The sequence below is a fragment of the Eleutherodactylus coqui genome, chromosome 7 (assembly GCF_035609145.1).
Source record: "Eleutherodactylus coqui strain aEleCoq1 chromosome 7, aEleCoq1.hap1, whole genome shotgun sequence".
NCBI classification, from domain to species: domain Eukaryota; kingdom Metazoa; phylum Chordata; class Amphibia; order Anura; family Eleutherodactylidae; genus Eleutherodactylus; species Eleutherodactylus coqui.
In genome coordinates this window covers 159701787-159729601 of record NC_089843.1, presented here as the reverse complement: position 1 = coordinate 159729601, position 27815 = coordinate 159701787, and the positions used below count along the sequence as shown (strand labels likewise).

Genomic DNA, 27815 nt, shown 5'->3' with positions numbered 1-27815 from the left:
TGATTGGTTGAGGCTTAGCCAACAGCCAAACAGTTTTAGGCTTAATTTCAGCATGGCTTTCACAGGGAAAGGTGAGTCGAACGGGCAGCACAGGCGGTGGCTGTTCTGTGTCAGAGAGTGACTGTAGCACTCATTAACACTGGCTATAAGAAACTAGTAGCGCAGACTGGCCGCTCCCCTTAATTCCTCCGCGACACTGACTTTCTACTTTCTAGCGCTAGCTAGGAAGTGTCCATGTAAGCGCCATGCAGGGCCGTGGAGCAGCTAGTCATAGAGCCTGTGCGGCAGCCATCCCTCCCAGTGCTCTGTTCCCTGCTGTTCGTGAAGAGTCACAGCTGTGAGGTGACCGGCGAGGGAGGGACAGCAGCTGAGTGGGTGCATTACTGCAGGCATTATATGGGCACCCTGGTGGTTGGGCAGTGTATGGTGCAGCTTAGCAGTGTATACTGTGTTGCTTAGCAACGCTTCACTCATTCCAGCGCATGTCTAAAGCACAGCAGCGCCGCCCATAGACTTAACATTGTAACTTTCAACCCGCCTGACAGGTCCCTGAATGTAATAAACTCACATTTGATGATTTTACGGCATCGGTGAGCCTGTGTGTCATCTAATGACACCAACATCATACACCAAAGTTAAAGCAAAGGGGTCAAAGTGCGGGGCAAGAAAAGGCATGTGGGCTTATTTATATTAGATTTGCATAATATCAGTTTAATAAGGGCCGTTTTACACCTACATTTAGGGCTTCTGCCGCAAATCCATTTTAATGGTTCGTTTTTGGAGCAGAAAAATGGATTTAAACATTTCCGTTTTTTTTCCCCATTGATTTCCAATGGTTTTAAAAAAAAAACAGACAGCTTTCAGTCTGCTTCCATTCAGTTGGGTTTTGTTTTCTTTACGGGAACAAATAACACAGTGCGCCGTACTAATTGTTCCTGTAGAACAGCAGAATCCTTACGGAATGGAAGCAGACTGAAAGCTTTCTGTTTGCCTTTTGTTTTTTTGAGACCCCATTGAAATCAATGTGGATAAAAACTGAGACCTTTATTCCTGTTTGAATCCCATTTTTCTGCAGTTGTGACTGGAGCCCTGAACGCAGGTGTGAATGGGCCCAAAATGAAGATTGCAACTTTTTATTTCCAAGACTGCAAAACTCTATTTTTCTAGATTAACTATTTGTCAAGAGAGGAAGCAGTTATGTATCACTTGGATATTTTGTGGCATTCTATAGCCTGAAAATTCAACTTTCTTGACAGGATGAAAATGAAGAAAATAACAGCAAAAAAATTCAAAGTCTGCTGTGCACACCGATTAAGAATGGAAAGAAGAATAAGGTGATAGGTATTTATGTTAGATCTGCTTGTTTATAAGAAAATATTGTAGGAAATATATATTTTTGTACAAACAAAATAAAATACAATTGGGTCTGAAAGTAGAACATTAGTTGTGTTTTGCGTGACTCCTTGTGCACTTTGGTCTTTTACGGTGAGTTCTAAGAAGTGAGTATGAATAGGTTCACACATACAGGCCAATGTCCCATTTAGACGGGACGACAGTTGTCTACACCACTGCACGTGCGCTGACGTTACCGCCAGGCTCTTAACACTTGTGCAGAGTGTTTAGACAAGCAGATCACCGCTGGGTTCTCACTCAGGGCTTCACTTCTTTGTGAAGCACTGAGTGGGAAGCGTTTACACTAAGTTAGAAGGCAGCGATCCAGCAATAATTTTCATGCTGGTTGAAAGTGAGCGGCCAACAAACTGTAAACGGATAGCTGTGGCTGTGCATTTAGATGCAATGATTATCGCGCAAATTTGTTCTTTTGAATGAATTTTGCACGATAACCATCCCATTTAAATGGCCCTTAAGTATCAAAGTTTAGTTAAAGCGAAAATACAAGATATCAAGAGTAGAGATGAGCGAGCATACTCGCTAAGGACAATTACTCGAGCGAGTATTGTCCTTAGCGAGTACCTGCCCGCTCGGAAGAAAAGACTCGGGTGCTGTCACGGGTGAGTGGTGAGTTGCGTCAGTGAGCAAGGTGGAGCGGGGGGAAGAGAGGGAGAGAGAGATCTCCCCTCCGTTCCTCCCCGCTCTCGCCCACCCGCCGGCACCCGAATCTTTTCTTCCGAGCGGGCAAGTACTCGCTAAGGGCAATGCTCGCTCGAATAATTGTCCTTAGCGAGTATGCTCGCTCATCTCTAATCAAGAGATATCATCCAATATGCAAATAGTATATCAACAAAATATGGAAAAGCTAAACAATATCTTACTTAGCATCCATGATATGAAGTCAGCAATCTTTGGGGAGTCTTGTTTATTAATTCATTAACCCCAGAGTTCAAGGGTAGACTTCATCTGTCCCATTCCATCATGGACTCAGCCCGAATTTGTCTGAAATGAACATGGATGATGCTACATGATATCCTTTACAAATTGACCAATGAGGCTTTATACAGCCATTCTTAATTGTGAGGTGAGGCCTCATATCTGATAGACTCTGCGCATGTCCAAATATCTTGTTCGTAAGGCCCATTTAAGCTCACCTCAAATTCATCATTCAGACAAAAAGTGCACGATGGCCGCTTTTTCACATAACAATTATAGCTCATCAGTGGTCATTTCAACTAATTTTAAGCAACAATTGTTGCGTGTAAATGGGCCTTTAGGGAATGTAAGCAATATTCAATTAACCCCTTCACTGGCAGGTTTATTATTACCATGTCATGTCCCACAGGGTAGGTTTTTTAAATAAGTCAACGATGCAATAAAAACCGCGGAAGATTTCAAATGACAGCTCAGTGCTCTGCACATTTCAGCACTAGAGCTGTCCACGGAAATCTTCCAGGGTTTAACTGCATGGTCAGTGCAGCAAGCCCCAGAGATTTTCCGGGTGTGCCACTAAAAGGTTTAAGTGGTTGTTAAAACCAATTAACCCTACTATACTGGTGGTCCTTTGTATAAAGTACCAGATTGGAAATATTTTCAGGACATAGGTCAAATAATAAGCATGGATCATGGCAAAAATTGGTATTTCATATATATTTTTTTCAGAAAACCTCCATGAGAAAAAAAGAATAAAGCATATTGAAATACAAAGCAATTATATGAAGGTGAAATGGAGCTCACTGTCTTGACTACTAGTACATTGCTTGGCTAATAGAGGTCTGATAACTAGACGATTACAAGCTCCCTAATCAGCGGATGATATCATGAGCCTGAAAAAAAGACCTAAATCTTGATCACAGCTGAGTAGGCTGTTGTGCTTCTTTATGCCCAGGCTGTTGTCAGGCCAATTCCAGCCCTGCCTAAATCATGACTAAGAGTTTTCTTGTTCCTTTCTTGAAATGCATCCCTGTCTAATTGGCAAATGTTACAGCACAACTAACTGTGCCAGATTAATTAATTTATACATATTAATTCATAACTTTGTGCAAACTAGGGTTTTTAGTTTTATATTTTATATCCAAAGTAGCATTCTTGAATGCATTAATGTCCCCAGTGATACATTTATCATAGGAGTTTGCCAACTTGTAAACAAGGTGGATGAAAGCTCTGGCAAAATCAAGGCCTTCAACAGAAACGATGAGCAATTTCTGGAAGCCTTTGCGATTTTCTGTGGCTTGGGGATCCAGAACACCCAGATGTATGAAGTTGTGGAGAGAGCCATGGCCAAACAGATGGTGACATTAGAGGTGAGTCCACAATAAAAGGATTGTTTCTTGGCAGCCGACTGCCATTCTAACATCTTGTTCAAGCATTAAATAATTATTGTCAAACACTAGCTCTCAAACACCCTCCTCAAGGATTTACACGTCTCTTCTTCTGCTCAATAGAAAGTTGGCTTTAATAAATATTCCAGACACCCATCTGTTGTTTGCGACAGAAACTACTTTCTCTGATGCCTGATATTAAACTTGTAAGGCAGCATTTCTCAACAAGACAGTAAGGATTCCCTGCAGGGTAATACATAGCAGAAAACTGTTTTAAACAAAAATAGGCAAACTAATTGGTTTTAAACTTATCATTTTCTTCAGTTCATAATTTTGTGTCCTACTAAAGGGGTAAGTCATATGCAGTGGGCCATCGAGTTACATTGGGCCATGGTAACCTTAAAACCACATTTAATATACAGTGGTATTGACTATGCCAACATGAGGCACATGGCAGATCCAACCAATCAAAATGGCCATTTACCTGGTAAAACACTTGAATTACTGAAGGGCATGCACTGATTTGCTGTCCGGTAGCTTCTCTCTACAGCACAGACTGGTACTACATTTCTTGTACTGCTCATTACCTGTTTCAACATGAGCTTCTTCTTTCGACACTTAGTGAGAATGGCTCCTTTTATTTAATTTTATGGTGCCCTGTGTGTACTGTACAGGATTCTGAAGAAGCTTCTGTCTTCTACAGAGAAAGTTATTTACCTGTATTAGAATGTTTGACTTGTCTTAAATCTTCATTTTTTTTAAAAAATTCGGAATCAGTTACTAAGCTTTCATTAGGCCCATTTAGACACAACAATTATTGCTCAAAAGATATGTTTTGAGCAATAATCGTTGTATCCATTTACAGCGCAAGGTGATCGCTCAAACGTGCTCCGAGCGGGGGATGCAGAAGACAAGCAGGGCCGCTTGTCTTCTGCATCCAGCTGTTCTCTGCTCGGAGCGCCTGGCTGTTATACAGCCGACCACTCGGAGGGGGGTATGAAGAACACAGATGGACAGCTCTGTTCTTCATACCCCGTCTGTCTTCAGGGAGAAAGATACAGCTGAAACAATAGTATCAGCTGTATCCCGCTGTGAATCCCTAATAACTGATCGCTGATCTTTCAGCGACGTCGATCAGCGCCAGCTTAACGAAAACTGCACAATGTTAGTACAGTTAGACACAACGATTATCGCTCAAAAGACAGCTTTTGAGTGAATTTTGAGCGATAATCGTTGTGTCTAAATGGGCCCATTGAGTTAGTCTCCAGTTACAATATTTTCAACGTACAGTGGTTGGCCCAGAACCAGTTAAAGGGAATCTCTTAGTTATTATGAAGTTATGGGCTGATAGAAGCTGAAGCCCTGAATCAGAGGATATGACTATCATGCTTGCTTCCTTGGCAGTACCCGATGCCTGCTAGCAAAGCTGAAGTTGCATCTATTCTGTGGATGACATTGAGGTGTGTAGTCCGTGGAATGCATGCAGCCACAGCTTTGCAAGCGGACAGCTATGCATGCACGAATGTTCTACCCAGGCACATGCACCGTTCACCACCAAGGATGCAGCTTTTGATGTATGCATAGTCATACACACCAAGCTGCAAAGGCCCCTGAGTTGTGTAGGCAACATAAGTGGACGTTCAGTTAGTTCCCCGAATCGGCAGAAAGGAAGATTAAAATATGTCAGTGCAATAGTTAAAAGGAGTTGTCTGAGTTATACAGTTTTAATATAAACAGGCTATCCATGGGTTAAAACAACAAATCGGCTTTTATTCACCTCTCCTGGCTCCCTGTAACTCCCGCGTTGCTTCTCGATCCTCCGTGCCCGGAGTTTATTTACAGGTTGCAGTCCGCCTGTATATGGGACATCACAAGCTGCTGCAGCCAAGGACCTAGCTCATAGCAACTCAGCAGCACACTGCTATCACATAACAGAGGTATGGGTCTTCTGCTTTACAACCACTTAGATGCAGCGGTCAGCATTTACAATGGCATCTAAGGGGTGAAACAGCCAGGCTGTTAAATGATAGATATTACTAGTGGTGGGGGGCACTCCCTTTGACACTTTACCGCCCAACATCTCCATGAGTTTCTGTACCCCCGCCATCACTGCAAAATACTATTACTGTGGGTTGCCCTAACTACCTTTCTGCTGGAAATGTAATAGTACGGATGGGAGGGGATTCAAAACACCATGACAGTGATTGGAAAAAGGAAATTGTTATCGATTTGCTTGACAAGTGATTTGATGAGATCGTCAAGCTGTTCAGTGCATCCTCTGATAGTGATTTCACTGTGACTTTTTTGATTTTGTAGTGCGCAATAAAAAAAATCTAGGTGTAGCCCTAGGCTGCAGGGTTTAGTATACAGGATCTTGCTTGGTGATTTTAAATGCTGATCATAAACTATTTGGCCCATTTGCTTCTGTTTCAAATGATTTTATTATGTCAGGTGAGATAAAACTAGCAGAGTCTTTCCTTGTGAGGGAAAGCCTTAACGATAAAAAAATACCAGCTTTCCTAGTCCTTGGAAGACTTGTATTTTTAACATGCGGTAGGTTTGGTATCTCTTTGATCTCTGAGTAATTGACCTTCTTCAAGGCTTAGCCGCTGTAAAAGGGTCTTCTCCAATGCAGCAACAGTTACCACAGTCTTTTTATAAGAAAAAACATTTGATCTCATTGAACCTGTGATTAACTTTTGCATTGTGTATTGCAGATTCTCTCATATCATGCATCTGCTGCAGAAGAGGAAACCATGGAGCTGCAGGTAACAGCGGTAAAAACACTTTTATTTCTCTTATCAAAACCATTCTGTACATTCTTGTGTATTTGCATGTAAAAGTCAAATGCTTCCAGGATGTTTTAGCATTAGTTAACATTATGAGAGATTCGTACTGCGCTATATTTCTGCCATTACTCGATTCAAAATTGCTTTTAATGCTTTAGACCCCACTTTTGTATTTTGCACCTAAAATGACATGGCAAGACTATATAGAAATGCATTGGCTTTCTGCATGCATGTGAGTCCCATAGGGGCTTATACCGGCACTTATACTCTGTGGGGAAAATCTGACTCGTGATCCAATTATGATTGCAAACATTTTTTTCAATATTTTTCAGATCCCTTGCTCCACTTTTTCCATACGTATTACATTTCAGTGATTGTCGGAAAAACATAGTTTGACTTTCACAGCATAGTCTGCAAATGATTTGCAAAACTGTTTTGAGGCATTTGGTGCACTGTCAAACTACTAACGACAACCTGTCTGTTTGTGCGTGAGTGAGTGTGAGTGAGTGGGTTTGTGAGTGACTTACATTCTCCGCCCCTGATCACATGACGGTGACACCATAAAAGATCCTTCATCCTCAGTGAAGGTGTTACATGCTCCACCCCTAATCACGTGGCGGTGACATCATCACAGATCCTGTATGCACACGGCTGCTATCTGGCTAGGTGATTGTTAGTATTTTATAGCAACTGAGTATGCAGGGGGGTTGTAGTCCGCCCGTAATCTGCACAAGGATGCAGGACCTTTTGATGTCACCATCATGTGATAAGGGGCGAAGCATGTAACTCCCTCACTGGCAATGAAGGACCTTTAATGACATCACTGTCATGTGATATGGGCGGAGCATGTACGTCATTCACTGATCAGGGGCGGAGCATGATGGTGATGTCATCACAGGTCCTACATCTCCAGTGCAGTGCTATTTCTGATCCCTGTTGTATGGGATGAACAATGTATGTAGCAGAGCTGTGTGTGTGACGTGCATGTAGCAGAGCTGTGTGACGTGCATGTAGCAGAGCTGTGTGGCGCATTGCGCCACCAGAAACACTGGTACTATAATTTCCTAATAATTACTGGTAATTACATAATGAGTGGCACACCAGTATTAGTATAGCCTATATTAGTATGTCATAAATATTTCACACTTTTCAATTACTTTTCTGGGTGACTAATTGGATGATAGTTGCTCAGTGTAAAGGTACCCTCACTACTAAGCACAATTGAGCAACACACATTTTTAGGGTATCGCATTCATTTTTGCTTTGATCAGCTATTAGCAATTCAGGAGATTATTGCTAGATCTCCTGAAAAGGAGTTGACAACTAGCTAACTCCTAGCAAGTCTTTGACGGCTGTAAGGGAAATTTGGACAGTCTGAGCTGGACTCCTGTCACAAAACCAAGAGTAGATCTTTTTTTCCAAACAAATTCCAAATACACTCTTTGTCGAAAAACAATAAAGCACCTAAGAGTTGTCGTTTAGCTGCAAAACTCGTCATGCAGTTACATCTCAGGTAGATATGCAAATGCTTAGAGTTGTGGGGTGATTAGATGAACGGCCCTAAAAGTGGTTCTATCTTTGGCCTATAAAAAGGCTCTCAGAGGCTACAGAGGACAATGTGCGGCTACAAAAGGACCTAGATAAGGTGGGGGCTTGGGCAGAAAAATGGCAAATTTAGTTCAATGTGGATAAATGTAAGGTTATGCACATGGGCAGCAGAAACGGATGTCTCCAATATACACTAAATGGGGTACTGCTAGGGAAAAGTAAGATGGAAAAAGACCTGGGGGTACTAGTAGACTGTAGATTTAACTGGAGCAACCAATGCCAGTCAGCTGCTGCAAAAGCTAATAAAGTCTTGGGGTGCATTAAAAGAGGCATAGTGACGAAGGATGAGAACATTATTCTCCCACTATATAAGGCACTAGTCAGGCCCCACATGGAATACTGCGTACGGTTCTGGACATCGGTGCTCACGAAAGATGTTGCAGTGTTTGAGGGGGTTCAAAGAAGGAAGAAATTAATAAATGTAATGGGAGGACTGGAATACCCAGAGAGGCTATCAAAGTTGGGATTATTTACCCTGGAAAAAAGACGGCTAAGGGGTGATCAAATAACTATGTATAAATACATGAGGGGACAATACAAGGATCTCTCCCATGATCTGTTTATACCCAGGACTGCGACAGTAACAAGAGGGCTATGTTTAGAAGAAAGCAGGTTTTATCACCAACACAGAAGGGGGCTTTTTACTGTAAGAGCAGTGAGACTGTGGAACTCTCTGCCTGAGGACGTGGCGATGGCAAAATCCATTGAGGAGTTTAAGAGGGGACTAGACGTCTTTCTAGAGCGGAAGGATATTACAGGATATAGACATTATGTGACCAGCTGATTTGTAGTTCCGGGTATTACAGTCAGGTAGGAACTATCAAAGGTTGATCCAGGGATTATTCTGATTGCCATTATGGAGTCAGGAAGTAATTATCCCCCAAATGGGCTAATTGGCTTCTTCCTCTTGGGGGTTTTGCCTTCCTATGAATCAACTAGGGGGTTGAAATAGGCTGAACTAGACAGACATTGTCATCATTCAGCCTAACATATTATGTTACTATGATGTGCAGTTGACCTCTTTTTCTGCTTGTGTAGAGCCTTTTGCCCACTAGACATGTTTCTATGATGCAGAGATTTTGCCCTGTTCTCCGAGTTTGGGAGAGGGTACATTATTGGAATGCGAGAAGCTGGATGGTCATCAAATTGACAGCCACCTGGGCTGTTCTGACCAGACTGTTAGGAGGCGTTTGGATGCGTGAGTGCATGCACACAAGGCGACCGGGCTCAGGATGCTGGATCAGCACAAGTAGCTAACTGTTTCTTTTCCACCATCCAGAGACAGATGGCACTATAATTACAGGCCCCTATATCTGTCAGAATTATTTCCAGATGCTCGGCTGAAGGACATTTGGTCTCATGGCATGCATTTTGTATACTGCCTTTTACATCTGTTCTCTTTTTAGGGGTGTTTTGGATGATGAAACTGGACTGCTACAGAGTGGAACTGGATTGTTCTAATGATGAATCCAGATTTAGTTTGGTTACTGACGATGGCCATTTTTGTGTATCTGGAAACCTAGGGGTGAGCACTTTAATCCTGCCTTTGCTGTGGAGCTGCACACTGCCCCCACTGCTGGTGTGATGGGCCATTACATAAGACAGTTGGTAACCCCTGGTAGTAGTATAAGGGACAATGACAGCTCGGCAATATATACAGGACAACCACATGTGTTCATCTCATAGTGGCTTCCAAGAGGCATTTTCCAGAAGGATAATGCTTGGCCGCACACACAAGGGGGTCACAGGAATGTCTCCACAACATTGCCACACTTCTGTATTCTGTCCGATCACCAGATTTATCAAAAATAGAACATGTATGAGGCCATCTGGAACACCAACTTCAACAGCCTACGAGTTTGCAGCATCTAGAGGCTCAGTTTCAGCAAATGTGGATGGATATGCAACAGTATACTATACAGAACCTGTATGCCTCCATGTCCGCCCATATCACATCTTGCATCTAAGCTAGAGGTGGTACAACAGAGTACTAGAGCCTCTATGCCTGCCAGTATCACATCTTGCATCTAAGCTAGAGGCGGCCCGATGGGGTACTAGAACCTCCATGCCTGCCAGTATCACATCTTGTATCCAAGCTAGAGGCGGTACAACAGGGTACTAGAACCTCCATGCCCGTCTGTATCACATCTTGTATCCAAGCTAGAGGTGGTACAACAGGGTGCTAGAGCCTCCATGCCAGGCCATATCACATCTTGTATACAAGCTAGAGGTGGTACAACAGGGTACTAGAGCCGCCCTTCAAGGGGTCAGTTTTCTGCGATAAATTATCCTTTTGCTGTGATCACTTACGTATATCAGCGTTACAATCAGACATAGAAAGTTTCATTCAATTCAGATAACTACTGTTCCTAGGGGCTTGATTTTTATTTTCAATCTGTGTACTTTCCCTTTCTTTAATTAAACAGATTTGCGATTAAAAAGCTGTTTGATTATTTTCAACTAATTTCCATATATTTTGGTGTGCTGAAAACGAAATAAAAATCTGAAAAAATCCTAGTTGTCAGGATTTATCACATAATGCAAAATTATCTTTGAATTTAGCAAATTCTTCTCAATTTTTGGTATTTTTTTTAATCTTAGGGTTTTTAACTAAATTTAAAGTCAAAATTACTATTAACTAATTCACATCAGTGCATTTAAGATATACAATGCCAAAAAAACATAACTTTCAAAGAAAAGAACTTCCAGAGTGAGCTAATGGAAACGAGCATCAACATGCTGCAAGCTGACCGCACATGCTCTGACATGCGCTGGCTTGATTCAATTTTTTTTCTTGGTTCTCACTTGTGGTACTATTGTATCTTGACGCCACCAGAAGTATGGGTGGAGACAAGATACGGGGTGCTTTACAGGGCGGTGATGCCCCCAGGAGCTGATTGGCTGCCATGAGCAAGTTCCTAGCATGCTGCAGCAATCACTCTCCCTGGAGCAGCCATCCCCTTTCTTCTCCCAGTGGCGAACGCTAGGCGGCACATGCGCTGACAGTGTGATACTGCAGCCACCCTAGGAATCCACCTGCTGTGAGGCTGTGCCCTCCCATCTTCCCTGGTGAAGCCCTTGCGCTGTGACTTACGAAGCCGCAGAGCATCTTCCCTGGCCACCTGCTCCTTCACAGCTCCCTCCGCAGATGTGTCTGAGTTTTCTCAACTCTGTCCCAGATGCCGGCTCTCTGCTGCTGTGGCCGCTGACAGTTCGCTCCCTCGCTCAGTGTCTGCCACTGCTGCCAGTGACGCTGGCCCTCTGCTGCTGTGGCCACTGACAATCGGAAAGAGAGGGAGCAACTCCCACAATCTCTTTGTGTTAGCTCGTCATTCTTAAATTGTGTTTCTACAAGTTAGCGTTATGGCTCCGCGGAAGTGTATTAATTCGCCTGACAGCTTCTGTTTCATTAGTGGTGAATATACAGAGGTGAAGCAACAGCTGAATATTACAGACTTTGTGAAAAAAGTATACTTCGCATACTTCAGACTAAAACTTGGAGATCAAGATAAAGTCTGGGCGCCTCATAAAGTGTGCAAACGGTGTGTTGAGGACCTCCGAAATTGGTTCAAGGGTAAGAAAAAAAGCTTTCCATTATGGGATTCCTATGGTGTGGCGAGAGCAAAAGAACCATAGTGATGAATGTTACTTTTGTTCATGCGATGTGAAAGGGTATAATTCCAAATGGAAGCATTCCATTTCATACCCCAATCTTCACTGAGCAATTCGTCCCATCCCCCATGGCACATATATACCAGTACCCAAGACCCCTGCTACCTTGGAAGAGATACCTGGCTCTAATGAAGGTGGAGTCATACCTGAACCAGATGAAGAATCAAGTTCTGACTTTGAAGATGATACAAGAACAATTTTTTTTTTCCCCAGGAGGAGATGAATGATTTGGTAAGAGACTTGAATCTTCCCAAAGAAGCCACTGAGTTACTTGGTTTAAGGCTCAAAAGCAGGAATTTATTATTGCCAGGAGTGTCTTTTTCTTGGTTCAGACATCATGAAAAGGAATTCGTTCCTTACTTTGCCCAGGAAGACATGTTGGTTTATTGCATCGATGTCAAAGGTTTGATGGTCAATTCAGAATCCAATATGATTCAACGCAATGGTGTCTTTTCATAGATTCTTCAAAAAGAAGTCTCAAAGCAGTTTTGCCCCACAACGGCGGTTTTTACGCTTCCATCCCTGTAGGTCATTCCATACACTTGAAGGAAACCTACAAGAGCTTGGAATTAGTTCTTCATAAACTTAAAGGGGTTGTCTCGCGCCGAAACGGGTTTTTTTTTCCAAAGGCCCCCTGTTTGGCGCAGGACAACCTCAAGGGATGTGTTAAAATAAAAAAATACATATTACTTACCCGAATCCCCGCTCTGCGACGTCTTCCTTCTTCTTCCTTCACCAAGATGGCCGCCGGGATCTTCACCCACGATGCACCGCGGGTCCTTTCCCATAGTGCACCGTGGGCTCTGTGCGGTCCATTGCCGATTCCAGCCTCCTGATTGGCTGGAATCGGCACACGTGACAGGGCGGAGCTACGCGATGACGCGTAGAAGGGGGTGGAGCCAGAATGCCGCTCGTGCCGGACAGAGCAGAAGGGGAGAAGACCGCACAGCGCAAGCGCGTCTAAAAAAGCAAGAAGACATCAGAATTAGACGGATCCATGGAGACGGGGACGCCAGCAACGGAGCAGGTAAGTGAATAACTTCTGTATGGCTCATATTTAATGCACGATGTACATTACAAAGTGCATTAATATGGCCATACAGAAGTGTATAACCCCACTTGCTGCCGCGAGACAACCCCTTTAAACATGAAGACCATGGTTGGCAATTGTGCGGGAATTTAAAGGTCTTGTGCATGCTACTCGGGCAACAAGCTGGATATACCAAACATCCTTGTTTTCTGTGTATATGGGACAGTCGAGATTGACAAAATCACTGGACCAAGAAGAGTTGGCAACCAAGGGTGCTCACAGTCCGTCAAAAAAATGTCCTCCGAGAAACTTTGGGACCTCCACATAAAGTTCTTCTACCAACTCTCCATATAAATTTGGATAGATGAAGCAATCTATGAAATCACTTCCAAGAGATGGAGAATGCTTCAAATATTTGGTCACCAAGTTTCCAGGCACCTCAGATGCAAAATTAAAGGAAGGTGTGTTCGTCGGACCAGACATTAGAAGGCTTATAGCTGATCAAGAGTTTCTCACTACCATAACGGATTCTCAAAAAGAAGGGTGGATTGCATTTATAGAGGTCGTAGGGAAATTTTTAGGCAATAAGAAAGATCCTGACTACAAAAAGATCATTGGACGAATGCTGAAAGCATTTCAAGCTTTAGGTTGCCTGATGAGTTTGAAAGTGCATTTCCTCCAATCCCACCTGACTACTTACCTGAAAATTTGGGAGCTGTGAGTGAAGAACAAGGTGAACGATTCCACCAGGACATTAAAGAGATGGAAAGAAGATTCCAGGGAAAATGGAGCATTACAATGATGGCAGACTACTGTTGGATGCTTCAGAGAGACATTTCAGATCTTACTCACAAGCATAAATGTACCAAGAGGAGCCTCAGGGAAGAGGAAACGATTTTAGTGTGTTTTAGTGGCTCATTTATGTTCCAAAATGATTTTCATGTAAAATTTGTAATTAAAAATTAATTTTATAAGTCTATTTTCATTTATTTTGAGATATTGCCTTACTTAACATAGATAACTGAATTGTCAGGAAACGGGATGTCCTATGACAAAACGGAGGTCATTTTGGGATTCAGCATACCGAAAAACATAAAGATTACGTGGAATAACCAAAACAGCTCTTTAATTTTATTTTTTTGTAGACCTGTGTTATTTAGCTTGAGGAAAAAACGAAAAAGAAAAATTGATACATGGCACCAGGAAGGGCTATAATTTAGATAACAATCTCATTGTTATATAAAAGTGAAGATTAAAAGAAGAATGCGCTGTGATATCATGTAGAAATCCATTTAGAACAATAACAGTCCAAGTCTGGCCGAGAATTCTTTATCAACTGTATTCCTGGGCGCAGGGCTGTTAAACCAGCCGGTTTATAATGGAGATACTCAACTGATAATTCTTTCATCCACCTTATCCTACATTTTGTTAATAGCCAACTAAAGAATATGCTCCGCTTTTACATGAGCTGCTGTGGTCTAACATATACTGGAGTATAGCATTGTACCCACAGTTCTCCTTCACTTTCATAAGTCATTATTATAGCTTCCTGATGCTCTGCACTGTGTAAGGGAAGACACATTCTTAGCGATCTTTGTAATCTAAAGCTGGCCATAGACAGTACTTACACTTCTTTATTAACATGAATATTTGGCTAAAGGTACCTTCACATGGGACCACTGTTGGGCGCATAAGCTCTCTACAACAGTCTTGTGGACTACTGGCCGACCATCACTCTTGTGCCTAAAGCTGAACTTACACGGGCCGATGATCGCTCAAACGACAGTTTGAGCGACAGCTTTGAGCGATCATTTTGCATAAATATTAATTGCTATTTAAGTAGCTACTCAGCTGCTTAAATACCAATTAAGTATGCAAAGGAAGCCTTCACTGAACACAGCTAATAACCTGAGGCTATTATCTGCGCTCAGTTTCTTTGTTCTTCATGGGGAAAGAATGCTATCAGCACTCTCCGTGGAGAACTACTGATAAAAGTGAATGACGATTTTTATGTTGGACTGAAGTTAATGATCAGCCGAAAAGCAGACGATGGGTGCACATTTACATGCACCGATGATCGCTAAAATGATCGCCGATTAGCGATTTATTTTTTTTTAGCGATCATCGGCTGGTGTAAATGGGCCTTTACACAGGAGAAATAGTCGTTCAAGTGAATGGATGTGGAGCGGATGGGGACTGTTTCATTCGGCCTCCATTTACAGTAAACAGGAGTCGTTCAAAGAATGAATGGCTTCTATGTACACGGGCGGATAGTCACTTGGTTTTTAGTTCTGCTAAAGACAAAGTGAACCCAACCGGTGATTGATTGTGTACACGGGATGATTATCACCTGAATTTGAATTTACCAGTGATAATTCGGATGTTTATTTCACCATGTTAAGATACTCTACTTATTTCTAGAGGAAACAGAGTACCGTATTTTCTGGCATATGAGACGACCTTTTAACCCAGGAAAATCTTCTCCAAATTTGGGGGTCATCTTATATGCCGAGTATAAGCTGTAGGAAAAAATAAATAAATACTCACCTCCCACGGCATTCTGCAGTGCTGCTGCAGGCTGTCGCTCCCTCCTCCTCGCCGACAGTGCATTGCTTTCTGGATGTGGGGCTTGAATGTCCCTTCTCCAGAAAGCTAATGTTCTGATTGGCTAACTCAGGCGGCGTCAGCCAATGAAAGCTGGCGCTGCGTTAGCCAATCGTAGCCTTTTAATGATGTCATTTAATGGCTGTGATTGGCTAAACCAGGGCCGGCTTTCATTGGCTGACGCCGCGCTGTGTTAGCCAATCAGGACAATAGCTTCCGGAGGCAGGGATTTCCAGAAAGCAATGCTCTATCGGCGAGGAGGAGGGAGCAACAGCCTGCGGCAGCGCCGCAGAACGCCGCGGGAGGTGAGTATTGATTTTTTTTCCTGCACCGTATTCCCGGCGTATAAGTCGACAGTTGGGGGGTCGTCTTATACGCCGGAAAATATGGTAAAAATCCAGTGGCTCATCCTGGTTTCTTATCATACAAGGCATTGGAGGACTGTGTTAAGGCCACATAGACATTACATTTTTAGTAGGTCCTGTCAAAACCTTGCCTACCAACCAACTAAACCCTAATGCTTCTGGGTGACTTGTATGTTTAGTATTTGGGTGTATTTAGTTATTTGCTCAGTAATCTTGGATGAAAATAATGTTAGGTTGTAGTTTTTATTTCAATATATTGTAAAGAAGACTATATAAGAGAACAAATACCCATGGCACAGGGCAAAAAGCAACACATCAAGTTGCAAATAAGGGTAAAGTAGAAGTAACTGTTTAATTGCTGTTTCATAAGAGGAGCTGGACGTGTGGACCATACCAACTGTTGCCCATAATCACCCCGTGTACTCCTAATGTTAGCTGAAATTAGTAGGACACGATTCTGCTATTCTTTCTATGACCTCTTGCGTGGTATTCACCTGTGAGATTTATGATGTGCCTACAGCTAATTGATGTTTCTTGTCTTTCAAAGGGATCTGTCGTGCCATCTGCACAATCACTTAAATTAACAGACTTCTACTTCAGTGACTTTGAGCTTACTGACATGGAAACCACATTAGCTACAAGTCGAATGTTCACAGACCTCAACCTTGTGCAGACCTTCCAAATGAAATATGAAGTAAGGCATCTATGAAAACTATCCTTAACCAGACCCATTTTAGAGTTTAAAATGATATTTAATTGCTGTTCTCTGTTTATTCTGGATACTTTACTTAGCGAAATTCTAATTGAGGAAACACACAGAAGTCATAAGCATAGAGAGCCTTGAATGTTCACACCAAATATTTTGTTCCTATATTTTATGCCATACATCCTCCTGATGCTTTGTGGGATGCAGAACCGAGTTCCAGCATCAGCACTACAGAAGCCAACTTTCTTGTGCCGAGACATAAGTAACTTGGGTCTCTGAAGCAACTTTCTCTGTATTGTGACTGTATATGATAGTTAGTATTATTTTTGGTACTTGCTTTACAGTACTGTATACAATTTTGTGTTGCATGAATGCTTATATTACAAATATCAACTATTTGGTTTAGTTACAGGTTACATTCGGGCCTTTGCTATGCATAAAATAAGGAGATAAAAGGCTATGGAGAATTTGTGGATGAAGAATCAATGCACACATATCTTACTAAGTCACTGCAGAAAAATATGGCACACTTATCTGTTTTTTTTTTGCACTGAGTTTTCCTTTTCATGCATACTTGGTCTTCAGGCTTTCCCAGATTCCTGCCTCAGGAGTGTTCCCAGCACTGATCAGCTATTTTTTCTAATGAAGGCGCACAAGCTCAGCTCCCTCTCCTCTTTCAGAGGCTGTGTAGCATAACCCTGCCCACTAAATATTACACAGCTATCTCTGGAACTATGTCATTTTCTCATCCAGAGTCCATTACAGCCCTTTGTAATAGTAGCTTTCTCTGCTTTGCCCCAGCATCTCCCAGCACTATCATGCATCCCTGTGTAATAGCTCAGTGGAAAGGCAGTAAATGTTGACTGACAAACAACCTGTCAGTTTACTTAGGCTGACAGAATTTGCTAAGATTTCAGACTTTTATTCTGCGGTGCCTTGTAAAACAAAAATGGATAGAAATCAAACAATCAGAATTTTTTAATGAAAACCAATTACAAAAAGTCTTCATTTCCAAAAACAGCTTGATTAAAAAACAGAGTGCAAATGTGTAGATAGCCTTTATATCATGCACGGTGATTAAATATAGTACGTGAAAACAAAACAGGACTAGTTTATTTTAATCCAAAGGTGGAGGTAAACTACCTGTAGACCTGTATTCATATACTTATAGGTAGGAATCATATCCAGAAAGGTATAATGTTATTATAAACATAGTCTGGAATTTTTAGTTTTAATTTTTAGACATTTTTATGCTTAGTGGCAATTAGGAGTAACAGAAACGCGTGATCTATATAGTAAGTCTGCACTTAAAACAAATCCTTTTTTTTTTCTAAAGGAACATTTATTGGGCATATCATACGTCACAATACAGAACAAGGGAGAATCATCAAGAATACTTCACAAAATTAAAACATTACAGTTTTTTCACTCCCTTCACAGTTTATAATGCCCTCTTTTTTTTCTTTTTTTTTTCTTTTAAACAACTTTGGCCATTATAACAAAGGAGACCAAAACTCCCAGCCTGGGGAATCGTAACAAATAGAACAAACAGCTATAAACTAATCCCACAGCTCCGGTACCAATATTGTGGATACATATTGTCCATGCGAGACACAACAACCAATAGAGAAAAGACCTTCAGTTTTCCCAGAAAAGAGGAGTTAGTCAGATACCCCCAGCGCAGTTTTGGGGCAGTCACACTTAACCCTTTCCAATCCAATTAGTATCCTGTTTTTCTTAGGGCGCTTACTCTTTTTCTGCCGTTATACAACGGTGCTATCTGCTGGCTAAAGCCAGTATTGCATGAGTTCACATGTTGGATAGGCTCCGACAGCAGAGGGGCTGGCAATATACAGTAAGAGAACCTCTACGGACATCTTCCAACATCGGAGCTGTACAGCCTAAAATCATAATGTCTTCAGACATCAGACAGTGGCTTGGAAAGGGTTAAAACAAATCTTAGATTAAAATTTGGTTTTAACATGGATGACAACACATGTTACAGCTATGGAATAATTTATAAATAACTGGATTGGAGATTCTGATAGCACGTATGATTATGCACACTTGTATTATTAGGGCTCAGTCAGACGGGCGTTTCTTCGCGCGATTTGCGCATGCGTCCGGCGATTTTATAAAACCATTGCTATGCAATGGTATTGGACACATGAGCACTTTTTATGCGCTCGTCCAATAAATTATAGAACAGAAATCGCAGATTGCATCTATCTGCGATTCCTGTTCTCTTCTCTATATGCGCTCAACGGGGCCGGCGGCAGCAACGCCGACCCCATTGAGAACATATAGTAGACAAATCATTCCCCTCTGCCACAGCTGTAACAGAAAAAAAACAAAAACAAAAAAAATATATATACTCACCTTGTCCCGGCAGACGGAGTTCAGCCGCGGCCGGCGGCAGTTCTCCTGAACTGCTCTCTGTAGTATTCAGCAGCCGGGGATTTAAAATCCCCGCCCGCTGAATGAACTGCCTCTGATTGGTCACAGCCTGACCAATCAGAGGCAGCTCTCACTCACACCCTTTCATGAATTCATGGATGGGTGAGTGAGTGCTGCCTCTGATTGGCTCAGCGCAGGGACCAATCAGGGGCAGCTCTCAGCTGTCATTCAGAGAATTCATGAATGGGTGTGAGTGAGAGCTGCCTCTGATTGGTCAGGCTGTGACCAATCAGAGGCAGCTCATTCAGCAGGCGGGGATTTTAAATATCCGGCTGCTGAATACTACAGAGAGCAGTTCAGGAGAACTGCCGCCGGCCACGGCTGCACTCCGTCTGCCGGGGCAAGGTGAGTATATATATATATTTTTGTTTTTACACATTTCTGGATGAATTGCAGGAAAGGGCTTATATATTTAAGCCTTTCCCGACAATTCATCGTGAGATCGCCTGCAGCGCATTGCTTTCAATGGAGCCGGCTGTATTGCCGGCTCCATTGAATTCAATGCGCTGGACAGCGCTGCACTGCTCCGGCCCGTTTCTATTAAAACGCGGCTAGGAGCAGTTTTTTCGGGCGATTTTTCGGCCCCGGTCACGCGATTTGCGGATGCGCATCCGTCATGTGATCCGCAAATCGTGGGAAAAAACGCCTGTGTGACTAAGGCCTTAGACCGCAAATGTTGATTTCGACCAGAAGATGAAGATCCAGCAGTGTCTTCCATGTTTCCTATCAACCATTGGCCCACATATACCTGAAAGACTCTCTAATACATTATTGCAATGGTTAACATTATTATTAAGTGCCGCGGAATAAGTTGACGCTATACAAATAAAGATTATTATTATTACTCCTTTTAATAAACACTCGATCTAAAGACCAGGTGCTTTATATTGACCTAATGTTGTTCATTACTTTTTTCTTCAATTGCAGACTCTGTGCAGATGGATTTTAAGTGTAAAGAAAAACTATAGGAAGAATGTAGCCTATCACAACTGGAGACATGCCTTCAACACAGCACAATGCATGTTTGCTTCCCTGAAAACAGGCAAAATTCAGGTATTGGACTAACCTGGACTAGTATGATCACATATCTAAAGTCCCTATACAAACACAGCACCAGGTATATTGGATGGATGGGCCACAAGACAAGCCGATCACCTATGACCTCCTATATACTTCTGTGCCACAGGCAATGTGATTGGACAGAGCATTATTCAGCTTATTCCTTTGGACTCATTCATTCACAAACACACCCTTAGACTTATTTACTCCTAAATAAATTGTATTTTAAAGCGTAAGAGAGATGATTTTATTGAATCCTCTGATGAGACTACATTGTAATATAACATTGATTTTAACTCCCAAAAGATGACAGATTCTCTTTAGTGATGTGTTAGGTCCTCAAAACAAAATGAAATTGCGTTATGCAGTAATGATCACATAGTCGTCCAACGCACAAATGCATCTCAATTCCTAAAGAAATTGAAGTTTTAGATTGACCCGATTGACAGTCCGGTTATTAAGTTTAAGGGATAGATTTTTTCTTGAACTTTCCTCTTTAAAAGAGTTCTCCCACCAATAACACACTGTATATCACTACAGATAGGTTATTAATGAGAGATCCATGGGGGTCTAAATACTGTTCCCCACCGAATGCTAGAAGCGGTGACCCCTTATCCCTCACCTCTTACCTCTTTTCAACAGGTTGTCCACAGTGAGAAGTTATATAAAACTGCCGAGCATGCACACTGTTGGTCCATATAGCTCTATGGTGGATATGTAAGTAGTTGGGCATGCTCACTTAGCCCATTAAGCTGTATGGATCACTGTGTGCATTCTAAATTCATCCTGGTATGAGGTACAAGGGACCTTGTGGTAGCATTTGATGGGGATCCCAGTGTTTCAAGCCCACACCAATGTAACATTTATCACCAATGCTGTAAATAGGTGTTAAAGGGACTATGTCACCATCTTTTTGCAGCCCTCACTAACAGCATCATTAGGTATTGCCTGTCACACTGATTACAGTGATATACAGGACTAGTCCTGGATATCCATGAACTGCAGCCTTGCCACACCCACCCCGTCCTCCACCCAATGATTGGCAGCTCTCTCTCTCTCTATGTACAGTAATAGGCAGACAGCAGTCAATCATTGGCTGGAGGGCGGCATGGGTGTGGCTAGCCTGCAGCTCATGAATATCTAGGACTATTTCAGTTAGTCCTCTATGCATTTGCTGCCATTGATAAAATGCAGGTTTTTCCAAAACTACTGCACAGATGCACACAGCAGAATGTAATCAGTATGCTTGTCACTATGCTATGCAGCCCCCAGAGAGGAGTGCAAAAAGTTGGTGAGACAGTGCCTTTAAATGGTGCTACTGGGAAAACGCCTTTAAGTAGATAAAGTCTTATATTATGTTATAAGCGTACAAACTGTTGAATGTGAAAAATATTCTGCAACATATAGGACAAAAATACTTTACCCAAAAATATCAGAATGTCTTTTTTATTGAATGGGCGGCTCTTAAGTATTAGTTTATTTAAATACTTAGCATCCTGTTGCACTTTCACTTCTCCAGATTGTCTCCCAATACTGGCAGACAAATATGCAGCCTGCAGTATGCTGTTGGGGAAGCAGAGTACAGTTTTGCAAAATAAAAACCATTTTTTTCATGACTAAGTCTAAAGATCTTGTCAGAATGCACCGTTTAGAGTCCCCTCACTAAACATTCTGTTGGGAGATTACTGCAATTTTCTGGTTCATCTGTTTTCTCAAAATTGTACCACCATTGTAGCTGTCTGACTTTCCCACTGAAATATACAGTTGCAAGAAAAACTAAATGAACCCTTTGAATTACCTGGATTTCTGCATTCACTACTAATAAAATGTGGCCCAGTTATCTTTATCACCATTATAGACAAACACAATCTAACTAAATTAATACAAATATTTATGAATAATAGTCATCTCCCCCAAACATTTCCTGTGAGTGTAATTTACTGTAACATAAATGTGTTTCAGTTCATCAGTATTTCTGGGATGCTTTATCTGTACAGCCCTCTTCAGGTCTAGCCACAGGATGTCAATAAGTTTAAGATCAGGGTTCTGACTTAGTCTTTACAAAACGCAAATCTTATTTTTTCAACCATGCTTTAGTTGATTTACTTGTGTTCTTTGGGTCATTGCCTTGCTGCATTACCTAATGCCTCTTCTTCGTGAGAGGATGGACTGTTGCCCTTACATTATCCTGTATAATTTGTGATACACTTTATAATTTATTGTTTCCTTAATGATTGCAATGCATTCTGGCAATAAGGCAGCAAGGTAGCTCCTTACCGTGATGCTCTGTCCACCTTGCTTCATATTTAAGATGAGGGTTTGGTTTGCATTGTTGTTTATGCTCCATAGTGTTGTGTATTTTGTACTAAAAAGGTTTTATCTGTTCATAGAACTTTTTCCTTGAAGCATTGTGTAACATTCTCATGGTTTTGGCCAAACTTGAAAAGGGAAGCATTGTTTTGTCTTTCTTAACAGTAGCTGCGTTTTTGTAGTTTGTGTAGTCTTCTGTAGGTCTTTAGCTGTTACCTTTGGGTTCTTTCTCACCTTTCTCAGAAATTACCATTGTGATCTTGGAGTGATTTTGACAGAAGACCCACTACTAAGGAGAGTAGCAACTGTTCTGAATTTTCTCCCTTTATTGATAATTTGTTTAACCATTTATTAACCCATTTAGGACCAAGCACCATAAATTTACGGCACTTGCTCCTGGGCTTTAATTACAGCCGATAGTTAAAATATGGCTGGGAATAAAGCTCCTGCTTCTGCAATCAATCAGAAGCATGTTGGGTTGTAAGCTGTTAGTTACTGCTGAGAACCCTCAAGGAGAATGCAAGAGGCATTTTCAACCCTTTCTGCCTTCTCCTTTCTTTAGCACACAGCGCTCAATGAGCCCTATGTTGTAACAAGTGAAAGTGGAAGTCTAACTTCCACTACATGAGCCAGCAGTCACGCAACCGCGGGGATTCCCTGGGACAGCAGAGCTGCAGGGTGCTAGAAGACCCTGATCAGTTCTGTCAGTGACTAATGTCACTACAAGGGTTGTTTTAGCCTGTAACTGGGGCTCCTATGGGATGTTCCAGGTACAGTGAAAAAGTGTGTAATAAAAAAAACTCCAAAACATGTGAATGTGAGGTCTTATATGACGTCATGGAGGACATAGATAGTAAAAAAAATAATAATCACATAAATAAGTAAAACAAAATTACAGAATAAAATAAAAATATATACATAAAAAAGAAAAAACCAAAAGCCGACGCCAACCAAAATGGTCGCCGTATGCGCCCTGTAATTCAAAACCATACATATTATATATCAAAATATCCAAAACAAAACAATGAACCCATTCCCATACTTTATTTTAGCGTAAATATACTAATTTAAAAAAATAACTAAAGTGTTTAAAAAATAATTTTTTTAGCTTTTTACCCCCAATAAAACAAAAAAAAAACTGAAAAAAGTCAGTGAAAAAAATATTACAAAATAGTCCTATATGTCATGGGAAAAAAACACGGCAAAAATAATTTTTGTAGCTGAAGGAAAAAAAATAGGGCAGTTAAACCACCCCATGGGTAAAATCGCTAAAATGTGTCTGGTCCTTAAGGTACAAAACAACCTGGTCCTTAAGGGGTTAATAAACACCCAGGTTTTCAATGCTCTCGTAGCCCTTTTGAGCTTCGTGCTTTTTTGTAATAAGGTTTATGAGGCCTTCTGAAAATTGTTTGCATTGAGGCATGGTAAAAACTACCAGTCCTTCCTGAGAAAACCAGATTTGTCTGTGACAAGCTTTGTGTGCCTTTATTTAATAGTTAAAGCACCTGTGAAATCCGCACTTCCAAGCACATCTCCGTGATTGAAATAACATTTACCTATTAGCTCTTAGAGGAGTCATTAACACAGAGGTTCACTTTTCACTCCTGCACTGTGGATATTTATTAAATGTGCTCAGTAAAACACATGAGTTGTACAACTGTTGGTATGTTACTCGTTCAGTCACATTGTGTTTGTCTATCATTGTGACTAAGATAAAAGGTCACATTTTTTAACAATTAATGCAGAAATACAGGCTATTCTAAAGGGTTCACTTACTTTTTCTTGCAACTGTATATGCACACATGATCTTCCCACAGTCAGATATTTGCAGTTTCACCTCTACTTTGTAATATCTAGTCTTAGAGCTGCAGGTGGAATGTACTCTGATTAAACTATCTTAACCAGAAGGCATAATGGCCAGTATTACCTTTGAATTGCCACAGTTAATTTTCTATGTAATACTTTTCTTTCTTCCTATAGAATAAGCTCAGTGATCTGGAGATTTTATCCTTGATGATTGCCACATTAAGCCATGATTTGGATCACAGAGGGGTTAACAACTCGTTTATACAGCGGTAAGAGTCAATCTGATGATTGTCATCATCATCTTTACTCCTTCACCTGTGAAGACATGTCTCTAGTTTGTAAATGCAGCCTCTATAGGAGTTCAATCACAAGGATAGCCAGCTCAGGCCATGGGTCTGTTTCTTACCTTTGCTTAGTAAAGATTTCTGTTTTACAAGAATTAGCCTTTTTTCTTGCCATCATGTAAAATAAGTAAAAATCTTGTATTTCTTTTCACTTGCAGTTTGATAGCAATATCTTGTTTTAATCACATCTTTTATTATATATAAAGAATATATAGTGGTCGGTTGGGTTTATTATGGGAAATCCCTTCCTTATTTGTATTACATCATTACATAGATTACACTATATTTCATAATGACCCAATCCTGAAGACAAACACTGTCTGTATGCATTGTTAGGACACATGGACATCACAGAGGGGAGTCCTCCTCTTGAGAACTTCCTCTATGAGCCAAAAGGGAAAGCTGCTCCTCTCTGATAGACACAGCTGTGTACTCATTAGCAAAGTAGGTTGTACCAAAATTGCAAATTATGCCTTATCCATAAGATAGGGAATTACTTGCTGATCGATGGAGGTCTCACCACTCATACTCCCGCTGAGCTCAAGAATGGGACTCCCGCGACTAGAAATGAGCGAGTATACTCGCTAAGGGCAATTGCTCGAGTGAGCATTGCCCTTAGCGAGTACCTGCCCGCTCGGGAGCAAAGATTCAGCGGGGAGCTGCGGGGGAGAGCGGGGAGGAACGAAGGAGAGATCTCTCTCTCCCTCTCTTCCACACCCCCACCCCCCCGTTCCCCCCTGCTGACTGCCGCAACTCACCTGTCACCCACGCCGACAGACGAACCTTTTCTCCCGAGCGGGCAGGTACTCGCTAAGGGCAATGCTCGATCGAGCAATTGTCCTTAGCGAGTATACTCGCTCATCTCTACCCGCGACCCATGCTCTCCGGTCACTTGTGTCTTATGTCACTGTGAGTAGAGTGTTGACCAAGCATGCCTGGTCAGTGCTCCATTCATTTCAATGGGGCTGACTGAAATAATAGAGTGGCACCTGCTTGGGTATCTCCGCAGTGCCATTGAAAATGAATGGATGGCTATTGCGCTTGCGCGAATCAGCTCTTTATTCAGCCATCTCCTCACTGTGGGGGGTTCAGTAACCCCGTAGTTAGGATGGGGGAAATGGAGCCCTCGTTCTCCAGATCGGCAGAAGTCTTAGGAGTGAGACCCCCACGATCAGCAAGTATATCCTATCACTGTAGCCAATCAGTGGCTGCAGCAGTCATATGCCTTTTACTGGCATCAGCACTTGGCTATAGAAGCTATGATGCCAGTAGTATGGCATGTGATGGCCACTGTTTAACTGCAGAGGTCACATGCTGTTCGATTATAAGCAAAGATCAACAGGAATGCTCAGATCTCTGCACTGGCCCATCAGGGAAAGAAGAGGTGAATACTCCTTTTTTGGTTTTGTAACATTTGTTTTTTAAATTGGATAACCCCCATTAAAGCTTACTTTTAAAGAACATGTAAAAGCATTTTTTGTGCACTAGATATAATCTTTGGATTACAGCTGCACATGGTTTTCACATTTTCCATGCTTAGTCTACACTGCAACTCTTATTCGTACTACTCTATATACGTCTGTTAAATGGTTTATGTCCAAGCCCGTAATTCTGAAAAGCATGAAAATGATATTTCTGAATGAGCCTATTTCCTGTGGCTGAACATGACTACTTCTTGTATTTAACCCAAGAAAATACCACCTAAAAATCCTTTTAAGTAAGAGCGTGAGGTTACATAACCAAATCTATGACAACCGATGCAAAATAATTACAAACCATAAAATTGCCTTAGAGTCATATAAAAAATTATAGCCATTATGGTTTGGAATTGAGAGTAATGAACTTCTCCAGACATCTGTCAATGCCAGAGCAGGTCACACGCGTGGTTGTTACACAATACGGAACAGGCTTTCGTTTGGCATAATTGCATTTAAAAGTGGGATGCTGTGTTGTTGGTAGGCCGATGGAAAAATGAACTAACAGAAATTTGGCATAACAGTAGAATATCATAAAATTCCTAGCCACATGTGATTGGAAAGCTTTGTTACCATTAAGGAAATAGCACTATGGTTAAGGTCTGTGGAAAAAACGCACGTCTGAACAACCCTACTGACTGTAATGGGCCAATGCATTCAGTTGTACACAGACAAAAATACACAACTATGATGATAGAACTAAATACTACACTTGTAACCTTAAGAAGCCACATTTAAAAAAATAAGAAGAATTATTGAATTGTTTATGTTTGATATTAAAAGGATTTAAAGCACCTGTCTATTGGCTCAACTCCCTATCGGTCACATTAAAATAGGAAAAACCCTCACGAAAATGTCACTTTTTTAATTGTAGGTTTTCAATTTATGTCTGGACAAGTTCTCATTTTTACAGGAATCAGTGCATGTAATAAATAATGTATACACAAGGCTCTGTCCTAGGCCCAGTGTTGTTCAACATTTTTATAAGTGATCCAGATGAGGGAATTGATCGGAAAGTGATGAAGTTTGCCGAAGACACAAAGCTAGGAGGTATAGCTAACACTAGAGAAGAGAGAGAGGATTCAAAAAGATCTGAACAAACTTGAACAGAGGGCGGCAACTAACAGAATGGTCTATAACAAGGAGAAATGCAAAGTCCTACATCTGGGCAAGAAAAATTAAAACAGCACATACATAATGGGAGGAATTGGGCTAAGTAGCAGCACATGTGAAAAAGACTTGGGTATACTAATAGATCACCTACTGGGGACTCAGTCACACGGGCGCCGATCCGCCCATGTTCCTGCACGATAAGGGCGGATCAGCGCCCATGTGACTGACCCCTAAGACGGCCACACTGCAGGTGCAGACGACTCTCCGCACCGCCGGAAGAAAGAATACATGGCCGGCAATGGAGCCGGTCATGTGTTCTCTCTTCCGGCAGTGCGGAGAGTCATCCACACCTGCAGTATGGCCGTCTTATCGTTGCTTCAGCCCTCAACTCAGCCACCCCCTCTTACACACAGAAGAACTTCGACAAATTGATAGGCAACCTTAACACGCTGACCTTTCAAAAAAACTGAGGCAAGCTTCCGGGATTGCAGAGAAGTGTTGGTAGAAAACCCTCTCTAAGGTAGACTTCAGATCATACAAACAGGCCGTCCTCAAATTCAAAGCTGCACTCATTTATGGAAAACAATAGTACTTTGCTACTTATACCATCCCTCTTCCATAACCCCAAACAGTTATTCGACCCTTCTAACTCCCTTCTTCATCCTTAAATGTCCCCTCCCACATATCTCATCTCCACCCCTCTGAACAGATTCCTCTTCCCATTTAACATGCTTACCCGCCATTAATGTAGACAGGCTCTCTAC

At 41.7% G+C, this 27815-nt stretch overlaps 1 protein-coding gene across 2 annotated transcripts in view; it reads left to right on the top strand.

The window, feature by feature from the left end:
• The window catches only part of PDE5A (phosphodiesterase 5A), a 152766-nt gene that overhangs the window by 81545 nt on the left and 43406 nt on the right, over positions 1-27815 (top strand). Inside the window, exons 9-14 of one of the 2 annotated variants that reach the window (XM_066573894.1) lie at positions 1257-1341; positions 3520-3695; positions 6431-6481; positions 16329-16475; positions 19872-19997; positions 24294-24388. In XM_066573894.1, the coding sequence (XP_066429991.1) occupies positions 1257-1341; positions 3520-3695; positions 6431-6481; positions 16329-16475; positions 19872-19997; positions 24294-24388 (680 nt within the window). Of the gene's footprint in view, positions 1-1256; positions 1342-3519; positions 3696-6430; positions 6491-16328; positions 16476-19871; positions 19998-24293; positions 24389-27815 lie in introns of both variants that reach the window. The other variant, XM_066573892.1, reaches the window with a different exon arrangement.